The sequence below is a fragment of the Bos indicus x Bos taurus genome, chromosome 3 (assembly GCF_003369695.1).
Source record: "Bos indicus x Bos taurus breed Angus x Brahman F1 hybrid chromosome 3, Bos_hybrid_MaternalHap_v2.0, whole genome shotgun sequence".
Classification (NCBI taxonomy): Eukaryota; Metazoa; Chordata; class Mammalia; order Artiodactyla; family Bovidae; genus Bos; species Bos indicus x Bos taurus.
Window position 1 is genome coordinate 57763133 of NC_040078.1, and position 15528 is coordinate 57778660.

At 38.7% G+C, this 15528-nt stretch overlaps 1 protein-coding gene across 1 annotated transcript in view; it reads right to left on the minus strand.

Annotated features, from left to right (window-relative positions):
* CLCA2 (chloride channel accessory 2) overlaps positions 1-14201 on the minus strand; it is a 41781-nt gene extending 27580 nt beyond the window's left edge. The window contains exons 1-6 of the mRNA XM_027536654.1: positions 13440-14201; positions 12416-12553; positions 8496-8646; positions 5433-5541; positions 4044-4203; positions 939-1166 (exon numbers count right to left, since the gene is read on the minus strand). Of these exons, the coding sequence (XP_027392455.1) occupies positions 939-1166; positions 4044-4203; positions 5433-5541; positions 8496-8646; positions 12416-12553; positions 13440-13862 (1209 nt within the window). The 5' untranslated portion in view covers positions 13863-14201. The remainder of the gene's footprint in view (positions 1-938; positions 1167-4043; positions 4204-5432; positions 5542-8495; positions 8647-12415; positions 12554-13439) is intronic.
* Positions 14202-15528: the final 1327 nt, after the last annotated feature.

Here is a 15528-nt window from a genome sequence, read left to right on the forward strand (position 1 = left end):
TTGTTTCTGTTTTACCAGTTGAGAAAACTGAGCTTCCAGAGAGGTTATTTGCTCCTGATTACACAGACAGTAAGTGAAGGAGCCAGGACTCAAAGCACATCTGCCTGATTCCAAAGACAAAACCTCTCATGGGCTTCCCTGATAGCTCAGTTGGTAAAGAATCTGCCTGCAATGCAGGAGACCCCAGTTTGATTCCTGCGTCAGAAAGATCCACTGGAGAAGGGATAGGCTACCCATTCTAGTATTCTTGGGCTTCCCTCGTGGCTTAGCTGGTAAAGAATCCTCCTGCAATGTGGGAACCCTGGGTTCGATCCCTGGGTTGGGAAGTGCCCTGGAGAAGGGAAAGGCTACCCATTGCAGTATTCTGGCCTGGAGAATTCCATGGACTGTATAGTCCATGGGGCTGCAAAGAGTCGGACACGACTGAGCGACTTTCACTTTCAAATGTCTAATACTGCCTAGGAATTATGGAGCTTTGGAGAGTGGGTTTCTGGAAGGCTGCTAGATTAGAGAAGACTGAGACATGGTTCTCTGTACACAATGACATAGAAAATATACATGTAGTGGATATGCACATTTAACTGCAAACTCAGTCTATTGCCTCAGGAAGGGTGTTTACCAGTGAGTGGAATGTGGTCACAAAGGAGCCTTCAGTTACATGTCAGAGTTTTGTAGAGGGTTTTTGTTGGAAAAGATTGCAATTAATAGCAAAAATAAGGGCTGGAAATTACTTGTGCACTTTATTTATCTGCATTATCTCAATTTCTGGGCCACATTCTGAATCTGCTTCTCTCATGCGCAAGAAGAGATGATGCCCATAAATATTCCAAACGTTTGCCCTCACATTTCCCTGCCCTTACCCTCTGAAAAGAAAAGAAATTAAAAACTGATAGAAAAAAGGGATGAATGGTTTACAACCATTTTGGTTCAGCTGTTACCTCTGCCATCTTGCTGGACACATCCAGCACTAAACAAACCACTCTGTCACCAGCCTGTGCAAGAGAGAAAGTGGGAGGAGGTGGAAGCTCCGTCCCACTCATGGGAAGACTGTTTACAAAGTCGTCAGAGTCTGTGATTACATCCCAGACACTTCTGAGGCTGCACATTTGGTTCTGCATGTTTGGAGCTTCTTGGTTGTGGGTACTTGCATTACAGAATTCAACCACCTAGAAAAAGAACAAAATAAAAGTACTTAGAAAATAAAAATACTCCTCTCATACTAGACATACTTCTCATTCTCAGACAACTAAAAGTAAAAGGAAAGGTGAGCTGAAACACGAGAAATCAGAAGTGCTACAGCAATGTCCATCTTTACTTCAAGAATGCCATTTCAAAAATAAACCTTGACGCCCTTTGCTTCAAACACTGGCACCCTTGAGGTATTGTGGTCAATCTCTAATAAATTTTACTTGCCCTTAGATAACAGAGAGAGTAGACCATGTATAAATAACTTAGTCTTTAAAAAAATAAAACCCAATTCTCATTCCTTAGCATGATAATGTGTTAAAGAAAACACCACAGGAGATGTTATCTTGGTCAGCTATTCCTTGAAATCATATTTAATAACCACTGTATCTCTATCTATTGATCAGTCAACATATATTAAGCTAGTTCAAATACTCATCTATGTAAGAATAAGATAAGGAGAAAAGCAACTGAAATCTATTTCCTGATCTTCCCCTCATTTGGAGATATGGCCATAATTCATGTAAAAATACTACACCTATGGCAGTACTCCTTTTAAAGGCATGATTTGCATTCCAAAGTAATGTGTTATCGACTTCCCAGTGGCTATATTCCTATGAAGAGTAGATGCTTCCTGCTAATAGAGCCATGGAAGCTTAGAGCTAAAATTAGAAATCTTTTTGTTTGTTTGTTTGTTTTTATGTTTTATTTTATTTTTTGACTTTACAATATTATATTGGTTTTGCCATATATCAACATGAATCCGCCACAGGTATACACGTGTTCCCCATCCTGAACCCTCCTCCCTCCTCCCTCCCCATACCATCCCTCTGGGTCATCCCAGTGCACCAGCCCCAAGCATCCAGTATCGTGCATCAAACCTGGACTGGCGACTCGTTTCATACATGATATTATACATGTTTCAATGCCATTCTCCCAAATCATCCCACCCTTTCCCTCTCCCACAGAGTCCAAAAGACTGTTCTATACATCAACATCACTCATTATCAGAGAAATGCAAATCAAAACTACTATGAGGTACCATTTCACGCCAGTCAGAATGGCTGCGATCCAAAAGTCTACAAGCAATAAATGCTGGAGAGGGTGTGGAGAAAAGGGAACCCTCTTACACTGTTGGTGAGAATGCAAACTAGTACAGCTACTATGGAGAACAGTGTGGAGATTCCTTAAAAAACTGGAAATAGAACTGCCTTATGATCCAGCAATCCCACTGCTGGGCATACACACTGAGGAAACCAGAATAGAAAGAGACACGTGTATCCCAATGTTCATCGCAGCCCTGTTTATAATAGCCAGGACATGGAAGGAACCTAGATGTCCATCAGCAGACGAATGGATAAGAAAGCTGTGGTACATATACACAATGGAGTATTACTCAGCCATTAAAAAGAATACATTTGAATCAGTTCTAATGAGTGGATGAAACTGGAGCCTATTGTACAGAGTGAAGTAAGCCAGAAAGAAAAACACCAATACAGGATACTAATGCATATATATGGAATTTAAAATTAGAAATCTTATAGACTCTCTAATCTTGAGTCTAAGTTCTTAGAAAATGAGCTGAAGTTTCAAAAAGTTAACAATTGCGTAAAGACACAAGTTTCTTAGTAGGATGGGAAGACAAGATAGAACCTGTTTGTTGTTTGTTTTTAACTTTTAAAATTTCATGACTATGGTTAGGAGATGGTGAAACTTTTCTGATGATATTAATGAGTAGGGCTTTCAAATGATCACAAAGAGAATACTAGCCACAAACAATGTGCATTAAATAGCATGGAATTAGCTTGGCTTCAGATATTGAAACTGTAAATTAAAGCTATAATGAATTGGATAAAAAATATGAAAAGTCACCTTAAAGTTACAGAATGACTCTTAGCCTTGACTAAAAGTGGACTGAAGGGAAAAAAAAAAAAAAAACCTATCTGAAAAAATGAATGTGTCAATCCAAGGAACATTGGGTCAGCCACAGAGACAGAAAACTTCACCAGAACACTGCCCATAGTGTTCCCAGCCTGTTGGAGAGGAAATGACTCACAGAGATGATGAAGTTGGGAAAATGTATCAGGTTATGAAGGCTGATGGAACTAAATCTCTGAATCTCCTAACTCCCTCCTTTCTGATTTCACACTCTCAAAGTCAAAGCAGGCCTCTGGGTGGAATTTGGCTATTCCATGATAGTTCCTTCAAATAGAAAATGAACTGACTAGAAGATGCAAATGTCAGATCTCCATGACAGAGTACTCTTTTTAAATAATAATATTAAAAATGTGTTCTGGATTCCTACACGTTTCTTGTCAGTTAGTGGGGAATGCTGACAAGATTGAGTTTTTGAACTTGTAAAGCTAAGGGTTAGTTGACTTCCCTTGGTAACAATAGACTTTTCAAGTTCTAGAATACGCAAAATGAGGGAAAGAGAATTAGGGAATTCCATATAAATAAAAATGGTTTTCTATCTCAAATGTGAGAAATATAATCATAAATTACATCTCTGTCATTAACCCCTGGTATACTTTCCCATAAAAGGATACTGGAGAACCACTATACAAGAAATTTTTTGAAGACTCCAGGATTCTCCATCTTCCCTGGAGAGCGAATAATCACTTTTATAAAGGAATCTGTTTTTACTGATCACCTTGGATTGTGTGTGTGGGGTGAGGGGGATGCTGAGGTGTTTTTTTTAATCTGTAAAGTAAAAACTAGATTAACTCTAAGGTTCCCCAAGATTTAAAATGTAGTGAATCTTAATTACTTTGTTGTTTAAATACTGAAAACATATCAGTCTATCTTGGGAAAAGGTGGGGTCTTGTAGGAGTTTGCCATTCTAAGATCATACTTACAGAAGATAAACTTTGCATGAACATTATCGATGAAGTTGCATTTTGGGTGCTATTGTATATAAACATGCATCCTTCTTGGAAAATCTTGCTAATAATACAGTTTTCTTGGGGGCAGGGACCTTTCTCACACACAAAAATGCCTGCGATGTCAGATGAACACCTAAAGTAGTAAGAGAAATTGGTTTGTTTTATAAAAATTTATGTTTCCTTTTCATTGGTTCATAACATAATTTGTTTTAAGGATTGTAGATTGCTAGATACACATAAAACATTTTTAAAGCTATAAGAAAGGTCATTAATTTATAAATGCACTTCACTTTATTTTCAAGCATTTGATTCTGATGAGAAGCTCTGTTTTGCCAAGGGCTTTCCCAGCTAAACAAGGTCGAAGCAAAAGCTACTAGGAAATCCCCATGAACTTTTGGAGGCCCTAGGAAAGCATGAGTGGTGATATCCTGAAGTAGGGCTCTTTGAGCTCATTGCCATTGGACATCAGAGGAAGAAGAGAGTGAACACGTAATGATGATAAAGGATTCCTTCTTAATTTAACAGTCTCAATACTTTCGATGGGATGAAAAACCTATAACTTTCAGGAGAAGAATCAGTATCTACCAAAGTTACAACTGAAATTGCCCTATGACCTGGTAATTGTTAGAAGCTGCTCAATACATACACAGATCTGCCTGTATAAAATGGAAATAATATATATATCATTATGACCTGTAGTAATAACAAATATTGTGAAGTTAAGTCACTCAGTTGTGTTCAACTCTTTGTGATCCCACAGACAGTAACCTGAATTTCTCCTCTGTCTATGGGATTTTCTAGGCAAGAATACTGGAATAGGTTGCCATTTCCTTCTCCAGAGGATCTTCCTGACCCAGTGATTGAACCCAGGTCTCCTGCATTGCAGGCAGACTCTTTACCATCTGAGTCACCAGGGAAGGTCATGTGTGTGTGTGTATATATATATATATATATATAATTACAATCTGTAATAATAACAGACATTGTGAACAACTCATTTGTTTAACAATAAGGGACTGGTTGAAAAATTATGGTATATCATACAGTAGAACACTATGCAATTAAAAGAAAAAAGTGAAGAAAACTATGTGTTAATATTTATTTCAATTTTCCTAAAAAAACACAAATAAGGTGGGTTACCTAGAGGGGATGAAAGAGAATAGGGTGAAGAGAGTGGTGGGAGCATGATAAATAAGAGTATAACTTTTTCTATTGTTTTGATATTTGACCACAGAAATATTTACAAATTTTTAAAAATACAATAAAATTTCAAAATTGTCAGTTAAGTTTTAGCTGCCATTATAAACGATTTTAGAATCAAAAAATAAACAAGGAATTTTAAACATGTGAAAAATCACTAACCTTGTTACTTCAATTTGACTTTGCCCATTTATGTAGAAGGGTTTCTCATTGTTATATTCATCAAACACACCCCAACGGAAATGGGCCCATTCATGAACAAACACTCTGCCTGTGGAAGGGAGGATTTTTGTTTTGAGTTCCTAAAATTACAGCAATGGACCTTGCTAGTCATTGACGATATAGTATCAGCTGACTATATGTACTCGTTCTGAATGGTTGAAGTGCAATTCTTCCTTCCACTTTCCTCTTCCCCACCCCACTCCCATCTCCTGCTTTATTCCCACCACCACAAAAAAGGGAGCATAAAAATATGTTTAGTGTTGTAAGTGTAAACCAGTGATTTACCTGTTGCACACCTGTTAGAAAGTAGTGAGGAATCTCATATCCTCTCATTTCCCTAATGAAGCTGCCTAACAGATTTCTATTTAGCTTCATACATGCCTATAAGTTCAGGATTCTGGGAAAGGAAAAAAAAAAAAAACCAATGGACTGAATGTTTTAATTCAATGGACTGAATTTTTATGTCCCTCCCAAATTCATATGTCAAAATCCTGACCCCAAATGTGAAAGTGTTAAAAGGTAAGGCCTTTGGGAGTAATTATTAGATCATGAGGTTGGAGGTTGGAGCCCTAATAAATGGGATGAGTGCTCTTATCAAAAGACCCTAGAGAGTTCCCTTCTTCTTTCTGCCACGAGAAGACACAGAGAGAAGATGGCTGTCTGTGAACCAGGAAGTGGGCCATCATAGACACCAGTTCTGCTGGTGCCTTGATCTTGGACTTCCAGTCTCCAGAACCATGAGAAATTTCTTCTGTAAGTAAGCCTCTCAGTCTATGATATTTTGTTATAGCAACCAAAATGGACTAAGACACCAAAAAAGCAAATAAAGCTTTCCTGTTTTTCAGTCTGTTTTATGCAGGCTTGCCTGCTGCTTTTTTTTTTTTTTTTCTCCCTATAGATAATTCTGTCTGGAGCAAAAATTAAAACCCTGGGGCCAGGGAGGGAGGAAGGAGCCAAAAGAATCATAGAACCTCCTCACCAGGTTGGATGGTCCTTTCTCTTTCATTATATCCCTGATTCTCCATGTTTATCTCCAACTCTTACTCATGAAAATCTTCATCATCAGCATCGTCCTTTATAAGTTCCTCTCTACCTATCTAAATCTTGCATTTCTTTCAATGTTCAGCAAAAAACTGACTTCCTTAGAATTTTCCAGATTAACTCCCCTCCCAAAGTACACTTTCTTTACTGAATACTTTTAAGACCTGGGAAGGCAGGAAATGTTTGCTGAGTTGACTCAGGCTGTGACCTATTGTGCAATTTTGGGACCTTGGGACAAATGAAGGGAGGGGAACAGTCTAAAGCTGAAAGTGTTAAGGAAAAGTTTCTGCCTACTCATGGAATTTAGAAGTGCTGGTGAAGTCATATATTTGTACAGAGATTATCAGCACCTCATAGTTACCAGGAAAAAAAAGGCCTTTTCTATAAGGTGTTTTATAAAGTGTGTTTTATGGGGTGCGTGGCTCTACTTCCTGCTAGTTATACAGAGGATAATAAAATCTGTTTGGATTTAAATGGGGGTAAAAGTAAAAACAACATTTGAATGGCACTACTGTACATTGCTGCTGCTGATAAGTCGCGTCAGTCGTGCCTGACTCTGTGCGACCCCATAGACGGCAGCCCACCAGGCTCCACCGTCCCTGGGAATCTCCAGGCAAGAACACTGGAGTGGGTTGCCATTTCCTTCTCCAATGCGTGAAAGTGAAAAGTGAAAGTGAAGTTGCTTAGTCATGTCCTACTCTTCGCGACCCCATGGACTGTAGCCTACTAGGCCCCTCCATCCATGGGATTTTTCCAGGCAGGAGTACTGGAATCGGTTGCCATTGCCTTCTCCGACTGTACATTAATCACACGCAAAAAATTAAGAATTGAAAAGTTAGCCCTCAACTTGCTGATTTTTTTCTCACCAAAGTTTCTTTCTCAGATCTCATCCACTAAATGCTGGTCTCCAAACCTGTGACACTGACTTCTCTGTCACACTCCAGTCATCCTTCTCCAGCCACAGTCTAGGCCTTTCCAAGCACAGTCCACTGTTCCTCACACTCAGTCACCTAAACTCAGACTTGTGGATTTCCCCTTTAAACTGCTGTCTTTTACTTCTGACAAAAACCTAATGTATTCCTTAATGCTGCTGCCCACACACACACCATTGCCTTTCACTCTGAAGCAGTTCTGATCTCTATTTCATATTTTTCCACTCTCTGGACTATCCTTGCTTAGAGTTTTTAGGATTAAATAAAACAACACTTAAAAAGCAAATAGCCCAGCACTTGGCACAGAGAAAATTTTCTTGTTTTCATTACTATCTTTCTTGTCCTTCCCATTTCCCTGCTTGCAATCTTACTCAAGCCTCATGGCCTCATGCTTGGCCTTCTAGTTATTCTCTCGCAAATCCAGTTTCTTCCTCACTGATCTGAGGAAGCCAGATTATCCACACAGCCACATTCAGCTTCTGAAAATCCTGCTTGGATGGTTTCATTCCTATGCTTGCAAGCCTGCAGTGGTGATTCCTTAATCTGGGCATTTGAGGCTCTCCATTACCTATCCCATGTGGATTTCAGCATTTTCTCCCCCTATTCACTGCCCGAAATCTCTCTGCACCATCAGTGGGGTCTATTGCTTTCTTCTCTCAAATATGCCCTGGGTTCTTCTGCTGCCACAGTTTTATTCATACTCTTCCCACTCTTCTCCCTCTTCTTTCCACTCATCAAAATGATATTCAACCTTGAAGATCCTCTTGTGAGAGGATCTCTAGCTCAAATGCTCAAAATACTTTCTCTCTTTGCTGAATTCTTAAAGAGCTCCCTGTCTGGGCCACTAATCTGGTGCTTAACCCTTTCTGGCTCACTTTGATTCTTATCTTTTTTATGGGCATGTGGCCTATCTTCTCATCCAAATGGTAATTCCCCAACAGGTTTCAGGTTCTCTGAATCCCTTTCAGTACTGAGCACAATATTATAAATAGTTCTGTCCATTGTCTATGTCTTGATTGATCACACTTACCTCGTGATCCATAGCCAGCTGTTAAGCCATCATTTAGTAGAAATTTAGATGTAAAATGAATATATTTTCCCTCTTTTCCACATCCTCTGTATTGCAAGGTGTACGGATCATCACCATGTGCCCCATACCAGTCAGTTACTATGACATTTGCCTAAATTAAAAGAAATGCCTTGTAATACCATGTATCTTGGCTGTGATATTGGTGATACTAATATCTACATTTGTTAAAACACATTGAACTGTACATTTAAGATATGTGCATTTTTCCTGTGTGGTTTATATCCCAATTTAAAAACAGATTTTTAAAAACATATGCCTTTAGATGGAGTTTAGAATGAATTCACAATTAAATGTCAACACCAATATCTGTCACTTTCAAAAATGTGTACTTTTTAAAAACTTAACAGATTTCCATGGAACTTCATTACTGTCATTTGACGTACCCATTTTCCAGATTAAAATTTTCTCAGAAGTCAAAACGGTAAAATTCTGACATTAGGTACACTGTAAAATGTAATTTAAATATTCAAAGAAATTTTAAGAGTATTTACACATCATTTAGAGCTGTACTGTGAAATGGTATAGCCTTTTGTGAACAACTTTCTGTAGGTTGATCCCTTTTCCTTTTATTCCCATAACCAATCAGATCAACAAAACAATTTTTCTGTTGAAGTTATATTTCATATTGTACCCTGACCATTTCAATTACTATTTATAAAACACATTATTTTAAGTTGGAAACAAAAATAAATATCTATTCCAATAACCATCTAGAGAACACAGTTTTATATACAACATTGTTTTTAGGAAGAAAGATAATACATTGTCTCAAGAATTGCTCTTAGAAGTTGTCTGGAGACTTGTTCTTAGAAGTTGAGTATCTATCTGGTTAATTTCTTTAAAGCTGATTTTGGAACAATAGATTTAATATAATCCTATAAGTGTATGGGCTTCCTTCGTGGCTCAGCTGGTAAAAAATCCACCTGCAATGTGGGAGACCTGGGTCGGGAAGATCCCCTGGAGAAGGGAACGGCTACCCACTAGTATTCTGGACAGGAGAATTCCATGGACTGTATAGTCCATGGGGTGGCAGACAGTCAGACACGATTGAGTGGCTTTCACTTTCATAAATGTGTGAATATATATATATATGTCTATATATATATGTAATGATCACTATAAAAGTACTACATGTGTACTGGTGTGTGTGTGTGTCTATGTACACACCACTGAGGAATAATGAAAGGTAATGTTTTCATTTTCCATATTTCTACATTGTTTTTTGCAATAAGCATGAATTATTTTTATAATAATTAACATTTATTTTTAGAAATGTAAGAATTCAGGCCAAGGACTTTTCAAGGCAACACCTGTGAAAGAGCTAGAGTCTTGTCCTAGAAGAGTCTTCACGAGGATAAAACCTCATTTCTATGTCTGGAAAGCTGTCCTGAAGCAACAAGGAAAGAGTGCTCAGCATTGAATGGAATACTCAGCTGTTTGGGGTTATATTCTACTTATAGGCCATATTAAGTTTTTACCTACTTTTCCTAACCCTATCCCCACCCTCTGCTGCCTACCTACACTAGACTGTAGATTCACAAGGACAGGAACTATACTGCTTTTCCTTGTGTCCTCTGTCATGCCTCACATGGTTCCTGTATATAATGATTATTCACTAAGTGCTTGCTTGGTTAACATTATGAGATTAAAAGAATTGGTATCTAGCAGATATATGATTCAGTGATTCTTTCCTTTAATCTTTCTGTTCAGTCATCTTTGCGTTAGTTATTTATTTGTCTTCTCCATTAGGATAAGAAGTACCACCTGATTTTGTTGTTGGTTAATGCCAATACTTTTTTGTTCCACTAAAGGCCAAAGTGATTAACAACATCTGTGTAAGATAACTGGTGACAGCATAGCTTAGAGCAAAAAGCACAGGTTTTGGAATCAAATAGGCATGAATTCGGAGAAGGCAATGGCACCCTACTCCAGTAATTTGCCTGGAAAATCCCATGGACGGAGGAGCCTGATAGGCTGCAGTCCATGGGGTCACTAAGAGTCTGACACGACTGAGCGACTTCACTTTATTTTTTCACTTTGATGCGTTGGAGAAGGAAATGGCAACCCACTCCAGTGTTATTGCCTGGACAATCCCAGGGACAGAGGACCCTGGTGGGCTGCCGTCTATGGGGTCGCACAGAGTCGGACACGACTGAAGCGACTTAGCAGCAGCAGCAGCAGGCATGAATTCAGATTGCTCTTTAATTTACCAGCTGTTTGACTTGGGATAAAATCCTTACTGTATTTGAGCCTCATTTTCCTAATTTTTGATAATAGCAACTAACAGCAACAATTTTAGGTGTGACTGAGAACTAAGCAATATATATATTAAGCAATTAAGCAGTTATATGGAATATGTAGGAATATATACTATAGAATATAATAATACACCAACAATATAATAATATAATGTTAATATTGTAATAATTATATATATGTGTGTGCATATATATATAGTCTGGCATTTGAAGTGAAGTGAAGTGAAAATCGCTCAGTCATGTCCGATTCTTTGCAATCCCATGGAATATACAGTCCATGGAATTCTCCAGGCCAGAATACTGGAGTGGGTAGCTGTTCCCTTCTCCAGGGGATCTTCCCAACCCAGGGATCGAACCCAGGTCTCCTGCATTGCAGGTGGATTCTTTACCAGCTGAGACACAATAATATAATAATACACAACAATATAATAATATAATATTAATTTTGTAATAATTATATATATGTAGAATTTCTGGCATTTAATTGAAGTTTAATAAACATTATCTCTCTTCTTAGTTTATCCCAGTGCCTCTGTCTCTCTTATCTCCATGTCTGAGCCTCAAATGCTTTCATTTGGTTATAAATCAAATAGTTTTAAGAGCCCCTTTAACTTTTTTAGGACACTGGAATGCCTATAAAGATTGCTATTAATATATTATTCGGTTACTGAGGAATAAACTTCAAAAAAGAGCTAAGAATTAAAACAGCCTTAGGAAAATTCATGCCAAGTGACACAAATAAGGAAAAGGGGAAATTGCTGTAATCCAGCCCTTCTATTTGAGCTGTCATTACAGATCTCGAACCCAACCCATTGCTAACGCCCTGAGCTCTGTCCTCAATGCCTCTCTGCTCCTGCCCTTTCTGGTAGTTGCCAGGACTCTTTTCACAGTAATCTCAAATAGTCATTTGCCAAATTTATTTAACATTTATTTGTAGCTTGTTCCCAGTATGTGCCAGACATGACCACAGGTGTTTATAATTTTCGGCTTACGAGAGTCCTTGAAGCTTAAGTTTTTTTTCTTTATTTTTTGGTTGGGAAAGAAAAGTTAGTCATGCCTCTTACGCTGCTTTCTTCCTTGCTTCTCTCAACATACTTCTCAAAAACAGTGACCCGGACTTGGGCTAATGTGAAATTCTACGAATTTGCACTCTTGTGGGATAGGAAAGTCAAATTTTTCTGTGTGAGTGGCTTAGGCTTCCATGTGGACATGCATGTTTATTGCCCTTGACAGGGTGGGAAATGAAGATACTCATAATTGGAATCGTTCCCTTTACATCTCATACTCAGTAAAACTAGTTCTTGGTCGTTAACCAAGAATTTCAGAAAGGAAGGACTCTGTAAGTTAAAAAGTGCAAGAGATCGTCTGCGAGGAAAGAGATCGTCTGCGAGGCTGCTTGGGCAATGGCATTTTGCTTATTTTTTACTTCACAATTTTCATTTATTACATGTATGTATTTTCATACATTTTGTGCATAACAATCTTTTCAATAATATTATTTGTGTATTAATAGCAATGATTTGTTATTGCCTAAAGTTTGAACACATTATATTGTATTTTTTTCTTCAGTTGAATTCATTTAATGAAATCCTGAATTCTTACCTTTTCGTATGATTCTTGTTTTACTTTGCTGTAATTACTAGCTTTCCATGTGGCAGGTATTAAAATCTTTACATTTCTGAAAAACACTCTTCTCTTGGTAGCATTGAATAGGTAAAAAGAAGCTTCAGTTATCATTTCCTATAACCAAATAAAAGAAAAGTTTATATTATCACTGTGAATTCTTAATGTTTTGGTTTTCTAGTTATACTTGAATAAGTAGTAACAAAAATAATGAAAATATTTTGAAGGAGCCCATTTCTTTTAGAGACAGCATTAGATTTGGGGAAAACTTGGAAGCAAAATAAATAAACTTCAAATGCTTATCTGAGAATTTAGGACAGTAACTGTGTGTCTCAGCTTGCCCATATAATTTTCCCAATTTTGTAAAAGAAAAGCTTTCACAAAGCTTTCTAAGCTTTCACTGAACAAATCTTTTTTACGTCATACGTGTGGGCATGCCCAAGACCACACGTTATGACAATACTAATTTCATCAAAGGGAGACTCAAGTAATGGAGCTGTGAGCCTACACCTTACCATACTAAGGGGAAAATAGTCAAGTTACTTCACAGGACATTCAGGTGAAAAGAATGTTGCTCGTTGGTGCTCCATCCAGACTCTCTTTCTATCTGAGAATTCCCACCCTCAGGATGGACTTCAGCAACATGATTTTAATAAGCACAATCATGCTTCTTCATCAGCCACGCATCTGGTCTTTGTTGCCACAATGGGTTATTTTTGGAGTTTCTGCCCCCAAAACAGTCAAGTAATTAAACACAAAAGCTAAAATTAGTAGTAACCAACAACAGATAAAAGGTGGCTAGGTAAACAGTATGTAAGCTGAGACTATACAGAATTAGGTGAATGAATTGGCATGGCTTTCATTATAATTTTTTTGCTATCTTTGAGAAACACCCCTTTCTCTGCTGCTCAAATACAAACTAGGCAGTGTTGTTAATTTCGTACAGAAGGCTAAAGGTCTATATGAATAAGATGATGGTTTCAATTTCATATACACCACTCACCTTAATGTTTGGGATGAGGTTCTGATCCTCGGATACCTGAGGATTGACTGCAACAAGTAATCCATCGTACCCATTGTCTCGAAGCTGCAGTCCAGCTCCCAGAAAGAGGAATTCTGGACTGAAGGCCACTAGGAGAGTCACAAATTTCAGGCTGCAAACACGACCTTCACTGTCCCTGTGGGTCATGTTGAGAAAAACCTCTGGTTCAGTCACACTGGTCCTGCCAGGTACATTGTGCCAAGTTGTTAATGGCGAAGCAGATAATTTCTTCCTGAACTTGGAAGGGCTTAGAGTCTGTGATGAAGGTGGTGCCTTCTTTGCAAAATCTGGGGTGGATCTAAATGAGACCTGTCTCTGCAAGTCCTTTTTCTCTAGGCGATGCCACACTTGCCTGTTCTGTGGCTGGGCTTCCTCCTGAATCATGGTTGGGCAAGAAATCTTCCACCCCTTACTTATTTTATGTCTTCTCAAAAGGAATAGGAAAATAAGGCAAAAGGAGCTTCAAAGAAGGAAGGCTGGCTGGCTGGCTGGGCTGGGAATCAGAGAATCTGGGTTTTTCCATCCACTTTTACTAGACACACAGAGATCTATTTTTCTCTCTTCATCTTTGAAAACTTCCTCCATCAGTCAGAGCAACTACTTCCCTATGGCTCTCAGGTAATTTTTTGTTTGATGGAAGGTTCCTTTGTCTGCTTATTTTGAAGATTCAAAAATCCATCCTGTAACCCTCTCCCTGAGACCCTTAGGTCAGCTGATGACTGGAGGGAAGGGATCGGGTATCCCCCGGGGAGGGCCAAGTGCCAGGAATCGCATGCCTGTGCAGGCCACAGAGGCCGTTCCTTCTGTCCTTGCCTTTTCTCTCTGAATCAAGGAAAAGAATGGATTTCTCTTTTAGCAACTCTCTCCTGAGAGCAAGGCTGTGCCTCAGTCAACCTTCTATTTCTCCAATAGCTCTCACAGGATCTGGAGGATAGTAGGCCTCACAAATATTTTATAGGCGATTAATGTTACCTGATAATTATATAATGCTTTAGAGTTTACAAGTGAACCCACTTAAATTTCAATTCCCTAGAACAGGTATAATTTTTACTACTATTTGTCAACGAAGACATTGGGTCTCAGACAGATTATGAAAATTAGCCAATGGGGAAGGGAGCTAATTTTATCATGTGCTGGGTTTTATCATTTCTGTCTCACTGGTAACAAAACTGAGATTCAAACTTGTTCAAAGCTGTGTGAGTATTATTACAGGGTTAGAATGAGACCGACTGACTCTAGGTTCCAGGTTCCATTTTCTACTGAACCATGTCTCTATGTTCTCAAGAAACTAGAAATGAAGTGTTAAGAGCTAAAATGTTGAGGGATATTGAAGGGAATTTGTCTTTTACTGTCCTTCTGTTTGTAAACTTCCCTCCCACTGCTTCTCGCCTGCTTTTCCTACAGATTCTTTTACTGCCCTGGGAGCCTGAGCTGAGCTCTCTACCACCTAGAATCCTCTCTTTCACTCTGTCATTGCATCAGGTACCTTCCCTGTGAAGCATGATCATGGCTATAGTGTCACATTCATATTGTGTTACCGGCTGCCTGCTTCCCGCTGAGGGGCTTATGACAGAGGGACCCTGCCTGTTTTTCTCACTACCTCCTTAGTACCTAATTCAGTAAATACTCAATAAATATTTGTTGAATAAATCAATGAACAGAGTCAGAGAAGTAAAGTAAAGCAGAATAAGAAGCAGCCCTGGATTATAGTGTGAAAATAATCTCCCCAATTTTAAAAGTATCTCTTTCTCTGGAACCGTTTCCCTCTTGATTCCTCTTAAAAGAAGTAGCTTGGGTTTTGGTGCTCTCTCGGGGGTGCTGGAGAACGAATGTCACTGGTCACCATGTGGCTACCAGAGTTGCTCATGCTATAGCTCAGAGGTCAGTCGAGTTGTCTTGTCTTCTGGGGCTGATTCACAGCCATTTTTTTCCCTCTCACTCATGCTGTGTCTGAGTGGAAGCTACCAGGTGTGGCAACTTCAAAGGCTTTGCCTGGAACTGTGACTCATTGACTGCAACAATGCACTTTATTGTCAGCTTTCCTTGGCAT